The 21,140-nt window shown below is 41.1% G+C and overlaps 4 protein-coding genes across 4 annotated transcripts; 2 read left to right on the top strand and 2 right to left on the bottom strand.

Annotated features, from left to right (window-relative positions):
• Positions 1-708: 708 nt before the first annotated feature.
• Positions 709-4,254, top strand: MONOS_10818 (putative DEAD/DEAH box RNA helicase; the record flags this gene model as incomplete). The annotated part of the gene is made up of 4 exons (XM_067863295.1): positions 709-967; positions 1,025-3,142; positions 3,257-3,456; positions 3,567-4,254. 4 exons carry the CDS (start codon positions 709-711, stop codon positions 4,068-4,070), a joined length of 3,081 nt encoding a protein of 1,026 aa, XP_067724482.1. The 3' UTR covers positions 4,071-4,254.
• MONOS_10819 (uncharacterized protein) lies at positions 4,071-18,132 on the bottom strand (the record flags this gene model as incomplete). The annotated part of the gene is made up of 3 exons (XM_067863296.1): positions 4,071-12,167; positions 12,321-17,888; positions 17,967-18,132. The coding sequence occupies 3 exons, from the start codon at positions 18,130-18,132 to the stop codon at positions 4,345-4,347; spliced, it is 13,557 nt and encodes a 4,518-aa protein (XP_067724481.1). The 3' UTR covers positions 4,071-4,344.
• Positions 18,133-18,625: 493 nt separating this feature from the next.
• On the bottom strand, positions 18,626-20,393 carry MONOS_10820 (putative Lysine methyltransferase; the record flags this gene model as incomplete). The annotated part of the gene is made up of 3 exons (XM_067863298.1): positions 18,626-19,987; positions 20,043-20,181; positions 20,247-20,393. 3 exons carry the CDS (start codon positions 20,391-20,393, stop codon positions 18,972-18,974), a joined length of 1,302 nt encoding a protein of 433 aa, XP_067724480.1. The 3' UTR covers positions 18,626-18,971.
• A 101-nt stretch (positions 20,394-20,494) lies between these two features.
• MONOS_10821 (uncharacterized protein) lies at positions 20,495-20,985 on the top strand. Its single transcript, XM_067863299.1, has 2 exons — positions 20,495-20,659; positions 20,765-20,985. The coding sequence occupies exons 1-2, from the start codon at positions 20,537-20,539 to the stop codon at positions 20,849-20,851; spliced, it is 210 nt and encodes a 69-aa protein (XP_067724479.1). The 5' UTR covers positions 20,495-20,536; the 3' UTR covers positions 20,852-20,985.
• Positions 20,986-21,140: the final 155 nt, after the last annotated feature.

Raw genomic sequence — 21,140 nt, 5'->3', positions numbered from 1 at the left:
AGCAATTAGATTATTGGTGTAGTTCAGTTTTTTAAGATGGATTCTTACAACGGAAAATTCTAAAAGAAAACATTCGTGTTGAGCGATAAACAAAAATCCATTTTTTTGTGCATATCAAAAAGGTTAAAACATCAGTGCGAAATTCTTGAAATACATTTAAATGTATTAAAATTTGTTTCACTTAACAACACTAACTTGAATAAATAATGTCCAAATAAACATGAAACAGCATTAAGAAGATCAAGAAATAAATTGACTTTTATTTGTATTGAAATTGTTGAATAAAAAGTTCAAAGAAATTTGCATTTCACAAAATTTGATAAGCCATTGATAAAAGTTTCCACTAAGCACTTAAATAAATAACAAAATTAAAAGAATAGCTTCATCGATTAACTTTTTCTCAAAAACTTTGATGTGATATTCGCATTGCTTCAATAAATTGCAAAATTGTGATTTATCTAATTTTATAATGTGACATAATTCCAATATTATTATATAATTATTTGATAAAAATTCTATGAATAATATATATACCTTTGTGCTTGTTAAAATATTTCTTCAGAATTTGATTAGATACATAATTAGTATTCCAAGTTTTTATTTTGCTTTCCAATTGCTACTGTTCAGCTGATCCGTATGATATTTCTAATATTTGATAAGCATTTTATTTAATCTTATTAATTACCGATTTTTATTTTTGTTTAGTTTATGTTTGCCGAGGAAAGTGAAAAAAATTCATTTAATGATTTCCATGTCCCAGAAAGAGTTATAAAACTTTTATCAGAAAAAATGGAAATAAAGCGTCCATCTATTGTGCAGCAAAAATCGTTTTTACCGCTTGTTTCCGGACAAGACATGCTTATAAAAAGTGAAACTGGTTCAGGAAAAACACTTGCATTTCTTCTTCCAGTCATAATAAAATTAGGTAACAGACCTCAACGCATAAACAGATCAGAAGGGACAAAAGGTTTTTATTGTAATTATTATTTAACTAACTTTAGTCAATGATTAATTGCGTTCGTAGTCCTAATAATTGCTCCGACTCGAGAACTTTGTCAGCAAATTCTTTTAGTTGCGCAAAAACTTACTATTCCATATCACTGGCTTGTTACTTCCGCTCTGACAGGAGGAGAAAATAGAGCATCTGAAAAGGCTCGTTTGAGAAAAGGAATTACAATTCTTGTTTCAACTCCAGGGCGACTCCTTGATCATCTTCTTTCAACAAGATCATTTTGCATTGAGTCCCTTGAAGCGATTATTATTGATGAAGCAGACAGAACGTTGGATATGGGCTTTGAGCCTACGGTGCAACAAATCCTTTCAATAATTGCTTCGAAGTCTAAGAGGCCATTTAAGAAAACGATGACAGATTCTTCTCAATCTCATTTGATGTTAACAGAAAGTGGATCACCTTCGTTATCTACTTCTTCGGCTTCGGCTTCCTCAAAAAAGTCGTCCACAATCAGCGAAATACCTTCAGAGCCATCAACACACATACAAATTGTGTTAGTTTCTGCAACACTTCGTCCAAACCTATCAAGGTTTGCGCAGCAGGTGTTGAGCAACCCAGTTCGCATTGACGTTGACCACAACAGCGTCGACGATACATCAGCTACCAGAATAGCGTCTACCCTTTCGCTCTACACTCTTCCAGCCACTCTCACACAAATGTGCTTCGTCTGTCCTTCGAAACTGAGGCTTGCTGCACTCATCACTCTGCTCAGAGAAAAAGTGATGCTGCCGCCAGCCTCTCAACTGCAGGCAATGCAGATGAAGGCATCTGGCCTTAAAGACCGCCCGCTGCATCCACCTTCGCCTTTCACTCCGATGGGAGCACGCAAAATACTAGTGTTTCTGTCAACTTGTGCGTCTGTTGAATTCCACAAAGCTCTTTTCTCGTCGCTCAAGCTGCCTTCGTTTGAGATTGCGCAGAAGAGAATTCGGAGGAGAGAAGAAGCAAAGAAGCAGAGGAGGGCCAGCCAAGGACTGTCAACTTCAATGGATGATGCAAAGTATGGGAAAGCGGAAGGAGGCAGAAGTGCGATGATGGGGCAGCAGAAGAGGATGAAATATGAGAGAAATGATGATGACAGACAGAGCATGAGAAAAGAGTACGACGACGAGAACGAAGAAGATCAATATGAGCAAAATGAGATGGAAGAGAAAGAAGAAGAAGAAGAAGATCCGTTTGAGACGTTTAAGGCAGAGATGATGGCAGGGCTGGAAACGCAAGTGCATGGAGACCCAATCTTCCCTCAGACATCTGTGTTTATGCTGCACGGAGACATGTCACAGCTCGACAGAAAGGCGTCTGTTGCTGCTTTTCTGAAGTGCGGATCAAAAAAAGTGAAGTCGAAGTATGAGAGGCAGCATTTGAAGGAGGCAAAAGAGAAAAAGAGGAAGGAGAAAGAAGAGAGGAGGAAAGAAAGGGAAGAAAGGAGAAGATTGAAGGAAGAAAAAAAGAAGGAGAAAGAGAGACTGAAGAAGGAAGCAAAGAAGAAAGAGAAAGTGAAAGACAGATTTGATTCAGATTCTGAGGACGAGCAGAGCGAATCAGACGAAAATTCATCAGAAAGTGATAGCTCGTCGTCTGCCTCGTCTGACGAGTCATCTTCGCAATCAACTTCCTCAAATGATTCACAAGACAAGCAAAGCTCGTCTTCTTCAGCGCCAAGCAAGCGAGCCATTCTCTTCTCCACAGATGTTGCTGCCCGAGGGCTGGACTTTCCAGATGTGGATGTCATTATCCAGTACGATCCGCCAGCGACAGTTGAAGAATACATCCATCGTGCAGGCAGAACAGCCAGGGCTGGGCACACTGGACAGAGCATTCTGTTTCTAAGGCCTGAAGAGGTGGACGGGTGGAAGGCGGTGATTGCAGAGAAGGAGAGATGGCTGAAGGAAAGAATTGAGGCTGATAGGGCAAGAAAGCAAATGGAAGAGGAAAAAAGGAAGGAAGAAGAAGATAACGGCAAGGAAGAGGAAGTAGAAAAAGACGAAAAGCAAAAAGAGGAAAGCAAAGAAAGTTCGACAGAACATCCAAAACCAGAGAAAAGTGCACTGTCGATGATCACTTTTCCGACAGCTGAACTGATGCGACGCTTTGGCGATTCTGTGGGTGTACCTGATCCTGTCTATGCAGGTTTGAGTTATCTGTTAATAAATCAATATGAATGCTTAATACATTTGATTTTTCTATGTTTTTTTTGAAAAAAAATTTGCTTGTATCGTTCTTTTTAATGAATGTTATGTTCAGCTGCTATTCTCCAGAACACTGCAGAGTCTGTTGTTAACTCTGATCCTTCTCTTCTTCGCATGGCTGTCGATGCTTATCGATCATTCTTGCGTTCATATGCTACACACGACAGATCCACTCGGAATGTGTTTTATGTGAAATCTCTCCATCTTGGCCATGTTGCCAAGCACTTTGCGTTGAAAGAGCCTCCTTCAAAAATGGTTTGCTATAAATTTTGATTTTAGTGTAAATTAAGAGTTAATTTCGTTTCAAATTTATCTTCCCCAATTGTTTTTTTGTGATTCATTGAATTCTGTTGTATTATTTACAGAAAACATACATGCATCAAGGCTCAGAGGAAGAAGTGCGGGAGATGCAAGTGAAGTTGTTGAAGAAGTCCAGAAACAAGATATATCGAAAGGGAGATGAAGAAGATGAAGAAGAGCCAAGAGATTACCCCATTCCTGCTCCTCTGGGAACAATTTCCTCATTTGTGCAGCCAGCACCAGCAGCAAGCTCAGAGGAAGCAAAAGAAGGAGCGAATCCTGATACCAACATAATCAACTCGTCAAACATCCTGTCAACTGCAAAGATCACACAGTTTGCTCCGCCATCGATGTGGGCGAAAGAGAACAAGATTCTGACTGAAATTGCGACTGCCAAGCAAACGATGCTCAAAGCAGAGGCTGAAAAGAGAAAAGAAATTAAGAGGCAGCAACGTGGTTATGACTCAACTGGAACTAAGATTGCTGGAGAAAAGGCGTTTGTTGCACCTTCAAAAGCATCAAGCGGTCGTGTGCTGATTAAACCAAAACAAGTGTCTGAATTCTTCTGAGAAATATGCGCTTGTTCAAAGGAAGGGACAAAAAAAGTTAGCACTTCTGGAAAAATAAAGAGAAAAGAAAAATTCACTTCACAAAAAAAGATAAAACTTAAAATGTTATTTCATTTCACAATTTATGTTTGAAAATTAACATTTTGATTTGAATAAACTTTGAATACGAATAAACAGAAAAAAATATTCAAACAAATTTTTTATAAAATGTTGAATTGAAAGTGAAATGACACATGAGCTCAATAGTAATTTCTTCAGAATCTGAAATTTAACATTAATTTGAAACAAAGCTCCATCTGCAGATGGTATCAGCAGCTGCTCGCCTTATTTCTTTCTTCTTTTCGCCAAGCAGTTTCTGCACAGCTTTATTCACAGACCAGCAACACCCAGATGCTCCCTCGCCTTTCCAAACAAGTGGAACAGAGCACAAACAGCTCAGTCCTTCTAAAACACAACTAACAAAGTTGGTTGATGCTTCTGTCAAAGATGAAGATGAAGATGAAGATGAAGAAGAAGAAGATGATAATAATAATAAAGAACAAGTTTGTAAATGTGTGTGATGTCTTTGGATGAGTCCTTCAATCACAGATACAATTATTCCTGTAATTGATTCGCCTTCTGCTGCAGCAATTGCTCCACATGGCGATAACGCAATTGCAATCGAAGGAACCATTCTTGTAACACGCACCAAGCGAGGATGAAACTGCGATGACATCACAAAAGCAAATGGATGATAAGATGATTGATTTGTGAAACTATTGGATGGATGATGCGAAAACGACTGCTGTTGATTGATAAGCACTGATGAAGAATAAGAATTCGTTGTTGTTGCATTGAGCAACGGTATCATTCTTAATAACACTGCTTTTTTCTGTTTGGCGCTTTCTTTTTCGTTCAGCTTGGAGGTACTTTCAAATGTTGTTGTTTTTGTCCCACTTAAAAGAGATGAATAGTTCAAAAGTCCATCTTCTTCGTCAAGTTCATCATCAGACCCTTCGTTTTCCTCAACAACTTCTCCTTCTCCAAATCCAAACTCGTCATTCAATTCAACAAATCCTCTATATTCACTTTCACCTGATGCTGAATGAATGCTTCCGACTGTTTGTGCATCCGTCTCTTCAGAAATGTTCGAACCGTCGCTTTCTGCCACCTCATTTCTCATCTCGTCTCCATCGTCATTCAAAAGCGCCAGACGTTCGGAACCAGAGTGCAGCAGAGCCAACGATGCCAATGCAAGAGAGGATTCCACTTCTGATGTGCCACCCAGCAAAGAGAAAGCATCGTTCTTTCCTTTTGAGTCTGACGCAGAGCCACTCCATCCTTTTTCTGTGTAATGTTCAGGCAGCGCAAGCGATGGATTGCGAGGGTTGATGATCTTTGCATGGAAAAGTGCTGCAATTGGTTCATAAAGAACTGTTGGGAGAGTTCCGCTGCAAACGATGCTGAGAAGACAAAGCAAAAGAGGGCTCGAAGTGGTTAGCAGATGCTGTGAAAAAGTCTTGGCATTAGTCATATCGCAATTTGTTGCTTGAGAAATAGAGCAAGAGTGCGAAGAGATACAAGCAGTGTTGTTATGAATGGAAGATGAAGCAGATGAAGTACAAGAAGAGGCTGACTGCTCAACAGAAGTATCGTCAGCATTTGCTTTTTCGTTGAATGCAACTTTGAGGATGTTCAGAGTTGTGATAAACAGATTTTCGAGTATGAACCGAGGAAGAAGCGCAATGCATCTCATGTTCTTTGGTGGAATAAAGCTGCTGCTCTGTGCAAAGCGCTGAGCAGAATCATTCGACAAAGAATTGATGCCTCTTGGAGAAGTCAATGATGCAACAGTCATAAAGGAGGATGTGTGACGAGATTGTGTCTGCTTGCCAATATCAGTCTCATAAGATGAATGCCAATGAAGAGGAAATGTTGGTGGAACAAATTTGGATTGCATTAATGAAGGTGGTGGAGGTTGATAAAACAGATTTATTGGCATTGAATCAGAAATTATTGAAGACGGAGCATGTGAAGATGAATTGTTGTTGATTTCACTCTCGCCTTGTTGACTGATATTGCTTTGTTCTTGAGAAGATTCTCCTCCATTACATTCCTGCGCCTTATGATCTTCATTTTGTTCCTCTTCTTCCGCCTCCTCTTCCTCTTCCTCTTCCTCCGCAAATAGAGAAACAGACGGAATGTACTCAATCCTGTCAGCATACATTCTGAAAGTTAGAAGAGAAGAAAGCAGTCCAGAATTGTGCACCACATTAGACTGTGCCTGCTGCCTTTGTAGCTTTCGAGGAAGGATGATTCCGCGCTCAGCTGGAGCACTTGGCGATGAAATGCCTTTTGATCCATTCGAATTTAATGCAAAGTTAGCAGAATCTGTTGCAGAGCAAAAATCGAAAGTGTTTGAAAATGGATGGATCGAATGAGAAGCAGGAAGAGAAAGAGAGATTGGAGGAGATGGACGGAACTCTCCAGTCAGAAGGAATGTGTCTATGGCGTGTGTGAACAGTGCATGAATCTTCCAGATGAAAGCAATCAGCCACGAAACTGCCTCATCATTTGTTGTGAACGAAGCCTGTGAATCCTGCTGAATCGCTGTTCTATTTGGTACGAGCTCATTCAATGCGCTTAGGAAAGGAGATACAATTGACAAGAAAAGCATCATTGCAGATTCGATAGGATCGTCTGAGTCAAAGCTGTTTTGGATATCAAATGGAGAAGGAGAAGGCGTAGGAACAGGAGTTGGAGTGAATGCTGGTGAAGGAGATGAACTGAAAGGATGCGGTGGAGTTGGAGAAGGTGACAGAGTTAGCGACCCAAATGACATGAGCGAAGGAGAAAACGAATGAGCTGCTGTTGATGTAGCGGTGGGAGAATAAACATGTGGAGGTGTTGTTGGAGGAGTTTGCGCTTTTTGTGTTGGGGTCACTTTGTCTTTGGACTGAACATATGAATTAGGAGTGGATTGCGGACTTCTTTTTGTGTTGTGATGTCCACATCGTGGAGCAAATGTGCCAACGAGTGTATTCTGAAGCAAAGAAGACACTGATGGTAGTAAGAGTTGGAAGAAGCGAGACAAAGCGCCATGCATTTCCTCAGAAGAGAAAGGTGAAAATGAATTGTGTGATGCTTGTGAGTAATGATTCGGTGTCTTAAAGCAATTGCAGATCAAGTGTGGAATGGCAGATGTCACATGAAGAACAATAAGATGCGAAAGTCTGATAAATGAGAAATCGCCGATATTTCGCATTGAAGAAATCGAAGAAAGAACAATGCCAAGTGAATGGAGACGAGATGACAATTCATTGATGTGTAATGAAAACTGATCAGATTCTGTTAATTTATTATCCTTTTGTTGTTTTTCAGGCAAGGGCAATGATTTATTTTCAGATGAAATTGCTGAAAATGGTGTAACAGACTCAAGAAATGCCTCGAAAGGCACAGCATGTTTGAAAGAAAGCTGAGAAGGAAGCAAGATTTCATAAAGTGTACTGTCTATTGGAAGTGGCAGCGCCATCTCAAAGAGAGAATTCAGCACTTCCCACAAAAGTGAATCATTTGTTTTCCCCGTGTCGTTTATTGACTCAAAATCAAATACAATCTTTTTGGTGTTGTTTGTGTTACAGTTCACATCTTTTTCGATTTGATATGAATTGTTCACCCTCCAATCATTTTTGTTGATCACAAACTTAAACTGATATTTCTTCCCTTCAATCAGCGCATTTGACAGACTGAATTTCTCATCCAGCAAATCAGCCATCCACAAATTCCTGGTTGCATTAAGTTCCATTGGAATCTTACTGCTCCAATTGTCCCACTCGCCCACAATGCTGACACTGCTGATGGAATCTTCTGCAGGGAAAGTTAGCACACAAGTCAGCTTTCCTCTGCCAAAGGATCGTTTGATTATTTGTGCGAACTCAGCTCCGTTGCTGATATGCTCGCAAAGAGAACAAAACATGATAATCTTTTTCGTCCATATGCTCATCACTTTTGTTGTCAGTTCATTCAAAAGATTCAAGTCATTAATTTGAATTGTATTTATCCTGCCTGAGTCGGTTGAAGCTGAATTGCTTGTTCTTTCTGGTGAAGCGTTTTTCAGTGAAGAAAGAAGGAACGTGATGGAATGTGTGACATCAGCCATGAAAGGCTCGCACTCCTTTTCTCGTTTTTGAAGTAATTCCAATTCAAAATACGGAACATAGTCGTTTTCAGAGTCTTGTGCCTTCTCAAGCAAATTATGGAGCGAAAGCGGAGGAAGACAAACATTAAGAAGATGAAGCAAAAGTGCAGAGCATCTGACAAATCTGAGTTCGTCTGTTGAAGAAACATCGTCTCCTGGGGCAAATCTGAAGATTGCTTTGCCAACCATGTCTCCCATTGCACAGCACAAATCATTCACATCGCTGAAAGCTGGCTCTTCTGCTTTGTCTTGCTCTGTTTGCATGTTGCGTGAGCACCATTTGATTATGTGTAGAATGAAGCATATCACAGGCGTTGAATGCAGTGGATCAGCTGTTTTTTGCTCCATCCTCAGAACACTTCCAGAGATGGTTGCAAATGTGGAGATAGCTTCGACAATCTCATTCGGCAGATATTGATAGACAGGAATTTGACTAGCAGCAGATGTCTCATGAGAATTGGTAGTGCTTGCTTGATAAGTGAAGCATAAGTGAAGAACAGATTGAAGCAAGTGCGGGTAAAGAACTCTTGATGCAAAGAATGCAAAAGTGAGATCGCTCTCCTCCTCAAAGCATGTTGGGTGTGTCATTGCCCACTCAATCTCTTCAACTCTGGCATCATAATCTGGATCAGTTTTGTTATCAGACTTATTTTGTTGCATTTGCTTCTTCATTGCTTTTCTTTTAGCTCTGAGATCAAGTCCCATTCGGCTTTCTTTCTCCAGCACAAGAAGTGAAAATGTGTTCAAATGATTCAGAAAGGCATTCATATTCAGTTTTGGCAAAGGCGTAGTGATTGCATCTGTCAAAGCAACTCTGGTTATCAGAGAGGAATATGGAAGTATCTGTGTGTGTGATATAAAAGCCAACGTGTGAATGAGAAGCAATAAAATGGAATGCGAAAAGAACGACGGAAGACAAAAGCAGAGAAGGCACATGTTTTCCAAAAAGACTGCTGGAGGAAGCAGAGCAAATGGCGGAGGAAACTTTTGTCTTATTCTTGTTTGTTTTTCATTGCAATCATCTTCTTTGTTGAGAACAAGCAAATTGCAGATCTCTTCTTCGCTTATCTCTTCCACACAGAACAGGACACTTCTCAAAAGAGCTGCAATTCCTCTTTCTTTCCGTTCAGAAGTGTTCCAATCCAACAAGTTGCCATCTGTCATTGCTTCAACCAGCCCAAACAGCGAAGGAATGAACACAACACGCAAAAAGTGATACATCGGATTCTTTGTTGCTGCATCGAGTGAAGAGAATTCTTGATCTGCACGTGGCGTTTGAGATAGCTTTCCAATTGAAGGAATTGATGTCGATGTGATTTCATCGAAATTCTGTTGTGTACCGTCTTGTTGGTAGCCTTCAACTATCTTTAGCTCTTCGCACAAATCATACACCTCAAAATATACCGTTCTTTCTTTCCATTCCTCTTCTCCTTCTTTCTTCCTCTTCTCTTCCTCTCTCTGCTTCTTGCTTCTGCTTTCCAGCTCTGTCTCTTTCCTTCCCGATCTCCGTCTTTCGTACTCCTCCCTCTTCTCCTTCAGCTCAGCCTGCGATTGTTCTCTTGCATCTGCTCCCGAGAAGCCATTGATCAGCCCTGCACACTCACAAACACACAGCCAGCACTGTTTGCGCCGCAGATCCGACGAATCTGTCAAGGACGCTTCGAAAATGTGCCGAAGAAGAGTCAAAAAGACATTACCTTCGTGTGACCGCATTTCGGATGGAAGCTTAATTGGCTGAAGAGAATGTGGTGCATCGTCGTGTGTTGAGTAATCATCAGATGAAACAAGCTTGTTGTTGTTGTCAATAGCAAAAGAAGAAGACGAACCAGAAATGTTTGTAGAATGGTTAATTCCAGCGGCTGATGGACGTTCAGCAGAAGAATAAGAAAACGCTGACAGAGCAGAAGGCGAAACAACTCCGCTGTTTATGCTTGTTGATCTGTTGAATGGAGGTGCAATTTGGAAGGCATCGTTTGTATTCTCAGAGTTGATGAGTGTGGAAGAAGACGATGTCAATGAAGATGTGCGTGACATTGAGGATGGAGGAGGTAAAGTTGATGTAATTGGAGGTGTTGTTGGTAAGCACAGCGGAGACAAAGATGAGGCAGAATTTGAAGAAGGCAATGAAAACGAAGATGAAGAAGAAGAAGAAGATGATGATGATGATGAATAAGAAGAAGCTGATGAAATAGTTGGAGGAGGAGGAGAAAGAGGGCGAGGGAACAGCATCCGTGAGCGTGTTTGAGGAGACATGGTTGTCGGAGAGATGGGGGCGATGGCTGCCAATGGAGAGAACATCGATACATTCATTGAGACTTCACGCAGCCTCAGAAGTTGAGTGGAGACAGACTTCACTTTGCTGCGTGTCAAAAACAGGAAAGAGAACTGTTTGTTGTGTGGAGAAATGAGAGTTTGTGAGAAAGTCGCTGTTGGAAGAGAGAAGTTCATAGGAACTGAATTCAGCACACTTTCATCAATGCCAAATTCTTCCATCAGCTGCAGCTGGGCTTTGTCAAGTTCAGATGAAGAAATGCGTTGTGATGTGGATGCATCTGCCTTTGTGAGTGCTTCATTATTCTGATTGTCTGAAACAACTATGGATGAACTATCAATTTTTTCAGTCAAATCGCTTTCTGCTCCTTCCTTTGCTTTCTCATCATCTTTGCCCATTTCTTCCTTCTCCTTCATCTCAAGCATCTCTATTTCTTTCCTCGTGTCGTTGTTGAGTGTAGAGAAGAGCGACAAGACAGGAGACGGGAAGAACAAGGCGAGGTCTGTCTGATCCAGCACGAGAGGCAAAAGAGACTCAACGTCAGTTGTCAGCAGATTGTTCTGGTTGTCTTCAGAAGACGAGAAGAAAGGCGGAAGAGAAGAAGGATGGATGCCCACGCCAAAGGGAAGGGCGTCTGGTGCAAAGGAGAATGAAGAAGGAGAGAGACAAGAATCGAAGGCAGAGAGGAAGGGAGAGAGAGGAGGTGTGGCTGGGCCAGGGGAGACAGGAGGAGGAGAGCGGGAACGAGTGAAAGGGCGATAGAAGGAAGATTGGAGATGAGAAGAAGGAGAAGAGAAGGAAGAGGAGGCAGCGGGAAGAGAGGAAGGAGGGGTGAGTGGAGGAGAAATGGGGCGATGGATTGGGGGAAGGAGCCGAAGGGTTGTTGGAGACAGATGCTGGTCAGACAATAAAGTGGGTGTTAATACGGAAGAAGAAGAGGAAGAGGAAGAAGAAGAAGAACGATGAAGAGAAGGCTCAAAGACGAAAGGAGATGTGTGAGGAGATGAGGCCGATGGACGAGAAAAGAAAGAAGGCGAAGTGAAAGAAGGTTGAACAGCAGAAGGTGAAGTGGGGCAAGAAATATGAGAAGCAGACGAAGAAAGAGAAGAAGAAGAAGAAGAGGCAAAAGCTCCGAAAGAAGGAGAATCGCCGAGTTGAGGTGTCATCCAAGAGAAGATGATGGAGAGGCCATGCAAAGCTAATCCGTGTGAGGTGAATTCGAGTGGAGAGAGAGGGAAAGAGACAGGCAGCTGAGAGGAATGGCGATGGAAGGCAGGAGGAACAGGGAAGAAGGGCTGAGAAGAAGAAGAAATAGAAGAGGAAGAGGAAGAGGATGATGATGATGATGAGAATGAAGAAGAAGAAGAAGGCAAATCGTCTTGTTGGTCCATTCTTCGCTGCTCCGCATACAAAAAGGGGTTGGACGCTCTGACGAGAGAAGAAGAGAGAGAGGAGGAGATGGACGAAGAGGCAGCAGAAGCAGCAGAAGAGGCAGAGGAAGAAGAGAGAGAAGATTCGATGTCGAGTGGAGAGGAAGGCGGAAGAGGAGTCAGAGAAAGACGGGTTTCTTCATCGAGAAGCATGATTGGCTGGTTGAGGAGGGTCATAAACAGATCAATCAGCACATCACGAAGAGGGAAGAGACGAACTGAAAAAGGATAAAAACAAACAAATAAATAAATAAATAAATAAATGAGTAATAACATTGACATAATAAAGAATAACATAAAAAGAGAAAATGAAAAAAATAAAAATATTTATTTTGTTAAAAGATGATGTTTGTGAATGATTCTGTGCATACTTTCGAATTCTGCCTCTTCGTCTTCTTCTTCCACAAACATTTCGATTGTCTCAATAATTGCATCGCCATCAACTTCTGCATCACTCTCGTCCGTTAAGCTGTCGTCGTCGTCTTCCCTTCCCCATTCTTTCTCTTCTTTCCTCTCATCTTCATTTCCTCCTCCTTCTCCTCCTTCTCCCTCTCCCTCTTTCCCTTCCTTCTCTTCCCCATTTCCATTCCAAATACCCGACGTCTTAATAAACTTAAACAACGACTTCATCTTCATGTCTCTCCGCTGCTTCTTCGTCAGCTTCTGTCTGCGCTGCTGCCGATGCTTCGAGGCAGAGGAAGAAGAAGATGCTCCATTGAGCCTGCTTTCTCCATCTGGTTCATCGTCTCCGTCAAATGGCTGCTCATCTGACAGATTCTCTGGAAGAGGCGAAGGAGCACTCGAAAGCTCAGCAAATGCTGCGTCTGTTTGGGTCTTTGATTGTTCTGTTGGAAGAGAAGAAGAAGAAGAAGAAGAAGAAGAAGAAGAAGCAAGTCGAGACATTTTAAGTTGTCTCTTTCTGTCTCGTTTCTCTCTTCTTTCTCGTTTTCTTTTTGATTCGTGTGACATTTCCTGTGTATTGCTCTTATCTGACTCCTTTTTCTCTTTCTCTTTCTCTTGTTCCTGTTCCGTCGCTCCATCTGTGTTTGTCTCTGGCTCTGTGTCTGTCACAGCAGATGCAGCCAATCCAGAAGCACCCACTCCCTTTGAAGAGGAAGAGGAAGAAGAAGAAGGATTCATTTGCTCTGCTTCTTCTGAGAAAAGGCCAATGTCTTCATTCGATGTCTTGTCTTCGCTCTCATTCGGATGCTTTTCTGTTGTGTTCGATGGAACTATCTCTGGAAGCGTGTCTTCAAACAGCCCAAATCCACCTTCGTTTTCGAACAAGCCTTGTGCCATCCCATTCGCCTCATTAGCTCCGCTGCTGTCACCAGAAGCAGAAGAAGCAGAAGAAGAAGAAGAAGAAGAGCCATCCAGCTGCTCCTTCTCTTGTTTAGCTCTTTCCTCTCTCCTTCTCTTCCTCTCTTTCTCTCTCTGCAGCTTCTCTCCTTCAAGCAGCGCCCATTCTTCCAGCACAGAAATGTCGATGTCTTCGCTTTCGCCAGGCAGTCCCCAAAGAAGGTCGAATTCTGTTGCCTGGAAAGGGTCAGGAAGAGGAATGAGAGAGAAAGGAGGAGGCGGGGGTGCATCGTCATAGGCACAGTTGATGCTGTGTGGATGGTCAGATGAATGATGATGATGATGATGATGATGATGATGATGTTTATGTTTATTTTGTTGGCTGCTCAGGACTTGTGCTGAGGTTGATGGCATTTCTCCCTTCAAAACAGGAGATCGGATGACAATTTCCTCCTTTTTGGCTGTTTGTTCTGTCAGCTTCTCTTTCTTTTCTTCTGCTGCAGACAAAGATGTGGAGGAAGAGCCAGAGGAAGAAGATGAAGAAGAAGAAGAAGAAGAATTAGATGATGATGTTGATGAAGATGAGCTGTCATTCGAAGAGCATTCTGAGTGTTCATCTTCTGTTTCATCTGCCACACTTTCTGTTTCTGTCTCAGTTTCTGTTTCTTCTTCTGCTTCAACTTTTGTTCTCTTTCCTTCTTCTTCCAAAGATAACTTCTCTTCCTTTTGTTTTGAGTGACTTTTCTTTGATTTTCTATGCTTATGCTTCCTCTTCTTCTTCTTTTCCTTCTCCTTTTTGTGCACAAAGGGCGCAATGAAGAACGAATGGAGGATGTGAAAGGGAAGCAGCGCTGTCGGATTCTTTCGCATTCTTCTTCCATTCTTTTGGACTAAAGAAGAGTCTGAAGATGAAGAAGATGAAGAAGATGAAGAAGATGAAGAAGATGAAGAAGATGAAGAATTTGAAGAAGAAGAAGAAGAAGAAGATGATGATGATGATGATGATGATGATGATGATGATGATGATGATGAAGTTATACTAAATGCCTTGTTATTTGATACGATGTTTAGTCTCATTCTTCTGTGTGAATAACTCAATGAAGCAACATCTGACATAATCTTCGGGTGACATGGAGGGTTTGTGAGTATTCTGATCAGAGAAAGAAGAGAAGACGCTGTCGAAGCAGACGATTTGGCCGGCCTTCGGAAAGAAGATGTTTCACTGTGCTTTTTGTGAAGACAAGATATTTCGTGTGAATTTTCCTGTTTTTGTGTGCTTTGGATGACGGGTGATAATGTCTCTATCTTCTTTGCTTCGATGCCCTTATGCTCTTTCTTCTCTTCTTCTTCTTCTTCCTCCTCTTTCTCTTTCTTTTTATCTTCTTCCTTCTTCTCTTTCTCCTTCTCTTTCTCTTTCTCATCCTTCTTTGTCTTCTCCTTATTCTTCCCTGACGCCATCTCTGCTATTTCCTCTGCGAACACTCTGCATGGGATGAATGGAGAGAGAACGGTGTGTGTCTGTCTAAGAGATGACAATAAATCCACAACAACAGCCAAAATCTGCAGATTGATCTCAAATGGAGCAGAGGAATGGAAGGTGAATGGAGGAGGACATGTGGAAGAAGAGAAAGAAGATGATGATGATGATGAAGATGATTGATTTGTATTTGCAATGTTTTGTGGATTATCATTGCTTTGTGATGAATTCATAGGCTGCCCTGTTTCTTCTCTGTCTCCATCCACCAACTGCAGATAAGGATCATTCCAGTCAACAATCTTCTCCTCTTCAACAATCTTCGGCTTCGGCAGCTCATCAGAACACTCAACACGATTAGCAGAAGGCTCCTGCTTCTTCTTTGAGACACTTTCTGTGCTTGACTCGGCATCTGAGTTGCCATTCATCTCCACTTCTGTCGATGGATCTGCTTCTCCATTCAACTTCTCTTTTTCTTTTTCTTTTTCTTTCTCCTTTTCCTTCTCCTTCTCCTCATTCACCGTCTCCTTCATCCTCTCCTTCTCCTTCTGCAGCATCGCCATCGCCACAGCGTGTCTCCACTCATCGTCCCTCTCTTCCACTTTCCTTTTTCCTTTGATTTTCACCAAAAGCGGAAGCAGCGCCGGCAGAGCAGCGCCAACAACAGCACGGCAGATGGAAGGAGAGGCAGTTGAGATGGCCTTCAAAATGGAATGGGCGGCGTGTGTCATGTTCTTCTGGGGGAGGGAGTGGAGGAGGAAGACAAGGATGTGCGAGAGGATGAGGCGGAGGCGAGAGGGGAGATGGAGAAGAGAGGAATGGAACATCAGAGAGAGGAAGGAGAGAGAGGTGGAGGAGGGGACAAATGATGATGATGAGGATGAGGTGGAAGAAGAAGAAGAAGAAGAAGAAGAAGGTGTATAATCAGGAGGTGGAAGAGAGGGAGAGAAAGAAGAATCAGAAGAAGGCAGCATCGATGGCAGGAAGGCAGATGTGGCAAGAGGATAGGAGAGAAGAAAGAAGGAGCGAAGATTAGCACTGCTGCGCTGCTTCTGATGAGATGAGTTTTGAGGAGAAGAGAAAGGAGAAGTTGGCAATCCAAAGGAAGAAGAAGAGGAGGAGGAGGATGATGATGATGAAGAAGAAGTGATAGGAAACGTAGCATTTGGAGAAGATGGAGTACGTGAAGACTGTTGAAGAACGCCAGAAGCAGAAGGAGAGGAAGAAGAAGGCAGAAAAGAAGGAGGTGTGAGAGGCGGAAGCTGAAACTGCGAAATCGGAGGGAAAGAAAGGGGAAGAGAAGAAGTCTTCACGATCGCCTTTGGAGAAAGAGGAGGTGAGCGAATGGAAGAAGAAAAAGAGAAAGGAGAAGAAGATGATGAAGAGGAAGAAGATGATGATGATGAAGTTGATGGCTGCATCAGTGCCAACTTCCTCTCAGACATTCTCTTTCGCATGAGCCTTCTCTTCTTCATAAGCAGCACCCACATCTCCTTCATCCTCTCCCTCTCTCCTTCCACCTCCAGCGCAAAGAGCAGAATCCGCAGGCAGAGCAGCGCCTCGTTCAACACGTCGTTGTTGAGCGTCTGCACAATGTCCCTCAACATAACTGCCCACAGGGCAGACAGCTTGCTGTGGATGGGCACAAGGGAGAAGCCAAAGGGGAAGGGAGTCTTTGGCGTGTAGGTGGGGATGAGACGGCGAGGAAAGATGGAAGAGGAAGAAGAAGAAGAAAAGGATGATGATGATGATGATGTCTTTTGTTGAGTTGAAGTTTCGTTCTTCGATTGAGTGAAAGGGAATGAAGGCATATCCATCTCAGAAGCAGAGGCAAGAGGCGACTGTTGCGCATTCTTTGGCTTAGGTGACTCGTTCTGTTGAAGCAAAGAGAAGGCGATTGAGGCAGAAGGCTTGGGAGATGCCTGGAGTGGGTCAGAAGAAGGAGAGGCAGAAGGGGAAGGGATAAGCATCGTGTGCCAGTTGGGTGTGTTGATGTCTGGCTGTGGGGAGTTGCAGTTGATGGGGTTTTGAGAGGAGAGGTCAGAAGAAGAGGAGGGTGAAGAGGAAGAAGAAGAAGATGATGATGATGATGATGATAAATGAGAAGGGTTTCTGAACAGTTCAGGAGAGATGAATGAGTAGAACACTTTTGATGTAGACGTGTCTCTGAGTCTGCTGAAGTCACTCACAAATGGCGGGATGAAGAACAAGTCGTCTTCGACCATCTCCATCGGCGGGTGTCGGCTGTGCAGCTGAGCAGCTGTTGGGAGCTGGAGCATCCTCAACTGTGGCTGTGATTGCTGCAGAAAGGGCGACTGGAGAGCAGACACGACGAAGGAAGAGGAGTGGGCAGAGGAAGGAGTCAGCTGTCTGTTGAGCACAGAATGAAGGCTGCCTCCCATCACGTTCATGAGCGGGTGGAAGAAGGGGTGCTGGATGGACTGGATGAAGAAGATCGACAGCAGCAGCAGGCAGTCGCGCTTCACTTGTGTGTAGCACGTCGTCATCTTCTCCAAAACCAGGTCGGCTGCCAGCGGAAGAAACACAGGCGTTGCAGTCAGCGCTCTGAGCAGCGTGACATTCAGCGTGCGATACGTGGGCGGCTGCTTCTTCTCCTTCGGCGACTCGTCCTCTGCGCCTTCTCCTCCGCTTTCGGAGGACGACAGCAGCTGGCGGCGGTACTGCGAGGGATGGTACAGCGGAAGAAAGGGGTCTGGTCCACTGTGCTTTTGGGGTGCTTGATCGCTGGATATGATTGAGCCATCGGGTGAAGGAGATGTCGAGACAGCGCCCTTTTCAGAAGCAGAGGAGTTGGAACTTGCTGTTTGCAGAGATGAAGATGGCTCTTGTGATTGGGGTGCATCTCTCGAGGCAGATGGAGGAGTGAGTGGATGCGACGGATGGGTCACAGAAGAAGGAAGAGAAACATACGTCGGCTCAGTGTGTGTCTTCTTTTTGTGACAAAATTTGGATTGTGGAATTGGAAAGTATGGCTTCAACGAATCAAAAAGAAGAACGCTGTGCTTTTCAACTTCTGTTTTGAACAGTGGATTCCAAACAATTATTAGCATTATTCTGATGAACGAAAGCATCAACTTAGTCTCTTTTTCTGTTCCAAGAGATTCAGTTATTTTGGTAATCCACGTTGGACAAGACGCAACCAAATCTGTAAAAAATGAATGACAATGAATATAAAAGAATGGAGCACATAAAGTTAAAAATTATATCAAAAAGAGATTGTAACCTTTTGCGTATAATGAAAAAATCACATGTAATATTTCGTATGTTGGTCTACGACAAGACTGAGGAAGAGATTTAACATCGCAATCCAAAACTAACGTTTTAATAAGCAATGGAGGCAAAGTACTTGGCAGAATTGGACATGAAGCAGATTTCAGAACGATTTCCATACTTGCCAGAATATACTTGGCAAAATTCGAATTTTTCTCACATCTTTTCAAAAGTTCGCACCCTCTCCAAATGATTTCAAGATGTTGCTCATCGGATATCTCCAAAATCGATGATTGAAGGATCAATTGCTTGTGAAGATGATTTGCAACTGAAATCAGTCCAAATAATAATGTTTTAAATATCGCGTTTTGTAGCGGATAAATTATGAATTAAAATAGAGTAAAATGAATTATCTGAAAACAAACTATATGAAAGCTTGCTTATTTCTAATCCAAGAGAGCTCAAATGAAGAAATCGTTTAACTCTACCAAGAAATGAACGATCATGCTTTCCTGGATCTGCTTCATCGTCCACAATATTTTTCTTTTGGCAAGATGAAGCCATAACGCTGAATTACGTTTTTATTCACGAAAAAAGATATTTGATTGCACAAAATGTTTATAGTGGGTTCAGAAAATCATAGATTTTGAAAAAAATATTTTCATAAATTTCATAATACGTAATGAATGTATTAAAACACATTTCCTGCAATCATCTTATTCACAGAAATAAAAGAATAATCTGGAAAAGTTCAAAAACAATTATCAATTGTAAAAACAATTAATTTAACATAAAAAAGAAAAATATAAATACAATTAAAAATTGTAACCTGCGCACGTATTTAATAAGATCCTAGTTCGGTATTTAACTGAGAATGTGATGTTTTCAGTCTTAATTCATCAATCATCTTTTGAGAAAGGCAACTTTCTCATAAGTTCAGAAATTTTTCACATTAAAATGTTCTGTGCTTAAATTCTATGTACTTAACATAGAGAGTTAGACTTGTGATAGGTTGTATTCAAAGAGAATCATCAATAGTTTTTCTTCTCATTGCATAGTAAAATATATCGTTTGTTTGATAAAATGGATGTTGAACCTCATACGGAAGCATAAGTACATCAAAATACGGTAACGCTGATTTCATAAAATCAGAAAAGACGATGGAATTGCGATGCTCATAGACAATAAGAATGAAAGGAGGGTTAAAAGAGGATGGAGGATAATTAATGATGTGATGAGACGATGAATCTGTTGTTGTAAGCGATGATGAAGAAGTTAATTGAAGAGGAGTCGAAGAATCAGAAGGGGTAGCAGATGAAGATGTTGAAGAGGACGTCAAACCCTCATCCTTACAATTTAATGTTCCAGTTGAAGCACTTGCTCCAGTTTCCTTTTCTGTGATATTATCTTCATTGCTATGCTTGCATTCATCAGTATTGTCAATATGAACTCGTTTGAAGTTTGGTGGTTCTGTAAGTAAAAGCAGAGCGTTTAAAAGCAAATGGTGCGGGACGTTTGCATATAAGCATTCACACACAATAACAAGCTGATACGGTGATTTTGTGAGTGAATGAGAAACAATATTCTCAGGAATAACGTCTGCATTCCAATCAAAAACTGTACAAGAGACGTCGTCACTTTCTGACTTGATATTTGATGGACTAACTGTTAATTCGTCTTCTTTATTTGTCCATAAGTGTTGATTTGAAGCAATATTATCCTTCATTAAAAACTGCAAAAAGTCAAGATCAGTACAAACAACTTTTCCACATCCCAAAATTTTCGCAACAATCCCAATAAAACTATGTCCTGATCCTATTTCAATCCAACGACTTTGATTGTTAAATGAAAATGAAAATTTAAATGATGACGTCATTGGTACGGTGGTTGGTGTTATTGTTGCTTGTTTATCGATTTCTTTCATCAATGCATCGCTTTGCTTGATTGGAGGTGAAAAAGAAAAACTTTTTGTTTCAGTATTCGCAATTAATTCAAACCACCGAGCAAGCGCAATAGCCGCATCCCAAACAGTTGCTATTCAAAAATTTTAAATTTCGAACACATTTTTGTTGGAGAAAAAATTCAAGACCTCCTGTTCCAAGGCCAGCCATTTCGCATAGTGGAACTTGCTTTATGACAATTTCTGCCTCCTTCTTCTTTTTTTCGTCTTTCAACAAAAATGAAAAGCATCCATCTCTGCATCTACTCTTTCTCCACTGTAACGAATTCTAATATTTAAATTCATTCAAAAAATTCAAAAAATAAAATTTCTAAAAAAATATTATTATCAAACTATTGCACGTTGAAAAAATGGTGACAGTTTTTTTGTAGGTTGTTGCTGTTGTTTAAAATCACGTTTTTCATCTTTTTCATTTGGAGAAGAAGACTCTTTTATTTTATGTGTCTCTTGAATCAATGGTGGAGCAGTAGGAATTGACATTTATATTTTTAAATATTAAAAATTGAATTTTTTAAGCATTAAGAAATAATAATTTAAAAGATCAAATCTTGAGCAAATGTATAGTTTTTCCTTTCAGCCCCATTATTTAATATTTGTGTTATTGAACAATAATATCAGTGTAAATGGCACGCGGATTACAAAAGATTCAGTCCCAACAACGCGCTCAAGATAAAAAAGGAAAAGAGAAGGGTTCTCAACTTGCTGCACGTAAGGCTGGCATCAAAATGTCATGCCCTGAATGCAAGGTAGAGCATTGATGATTTATTTCAAGAATAATTCAAAATGTTCATTATTTATAAAACCAATTTATTGTGATTTACGTAAATTTCATTATTCATAATATTTTACAGTGTGAAATTGCAAATTACAAAACACTTGTTCAGCATATGCAAGCAAAGCATCCTTCAGCAACCATTCCACCTGAACCGTCCTCATAAGCAATTTTGCTTGCACACATATTTATATCACCAATTTTTGTTGGCATCATTTGCTATTTTTTAATATTTGAAGAATTATTTGAAAAAATATAAACTTTGATTTTTCACAGACAAATATTAGAAAAACGAGTAAATCACACTATCTATAAGAAAAATTGCAAAATTAAAAAGATAAAATTTAATTATATCGAATTTGAAAGAGTTTTTAAAAACATTTATAAAGAAAATTTTTGAATTTACTAAATGTTTTTGAGAAACAAAAGCTTTGTTCTTTATTGTGAAAATAAAC

Source organism: Monocercomonoides exilis, assembly GCF_001643675.1.
Source record: "Monocercomonoides exilis strain PA203 chromosome Unknown scaffold33-1116896, whole genome shotgun sequence".
NCBI classification, from domain to species: domain Eukaryota; phylum Preaxostyla; order Oxymonadida; family Polymastigidae; genus Monocercomonoides; species Monocercomonoides exilis.
Note: the sequence above shows the minus strand (reverse complement) of the source record. Positions and strands in the feature narration are given on the sequence as shown.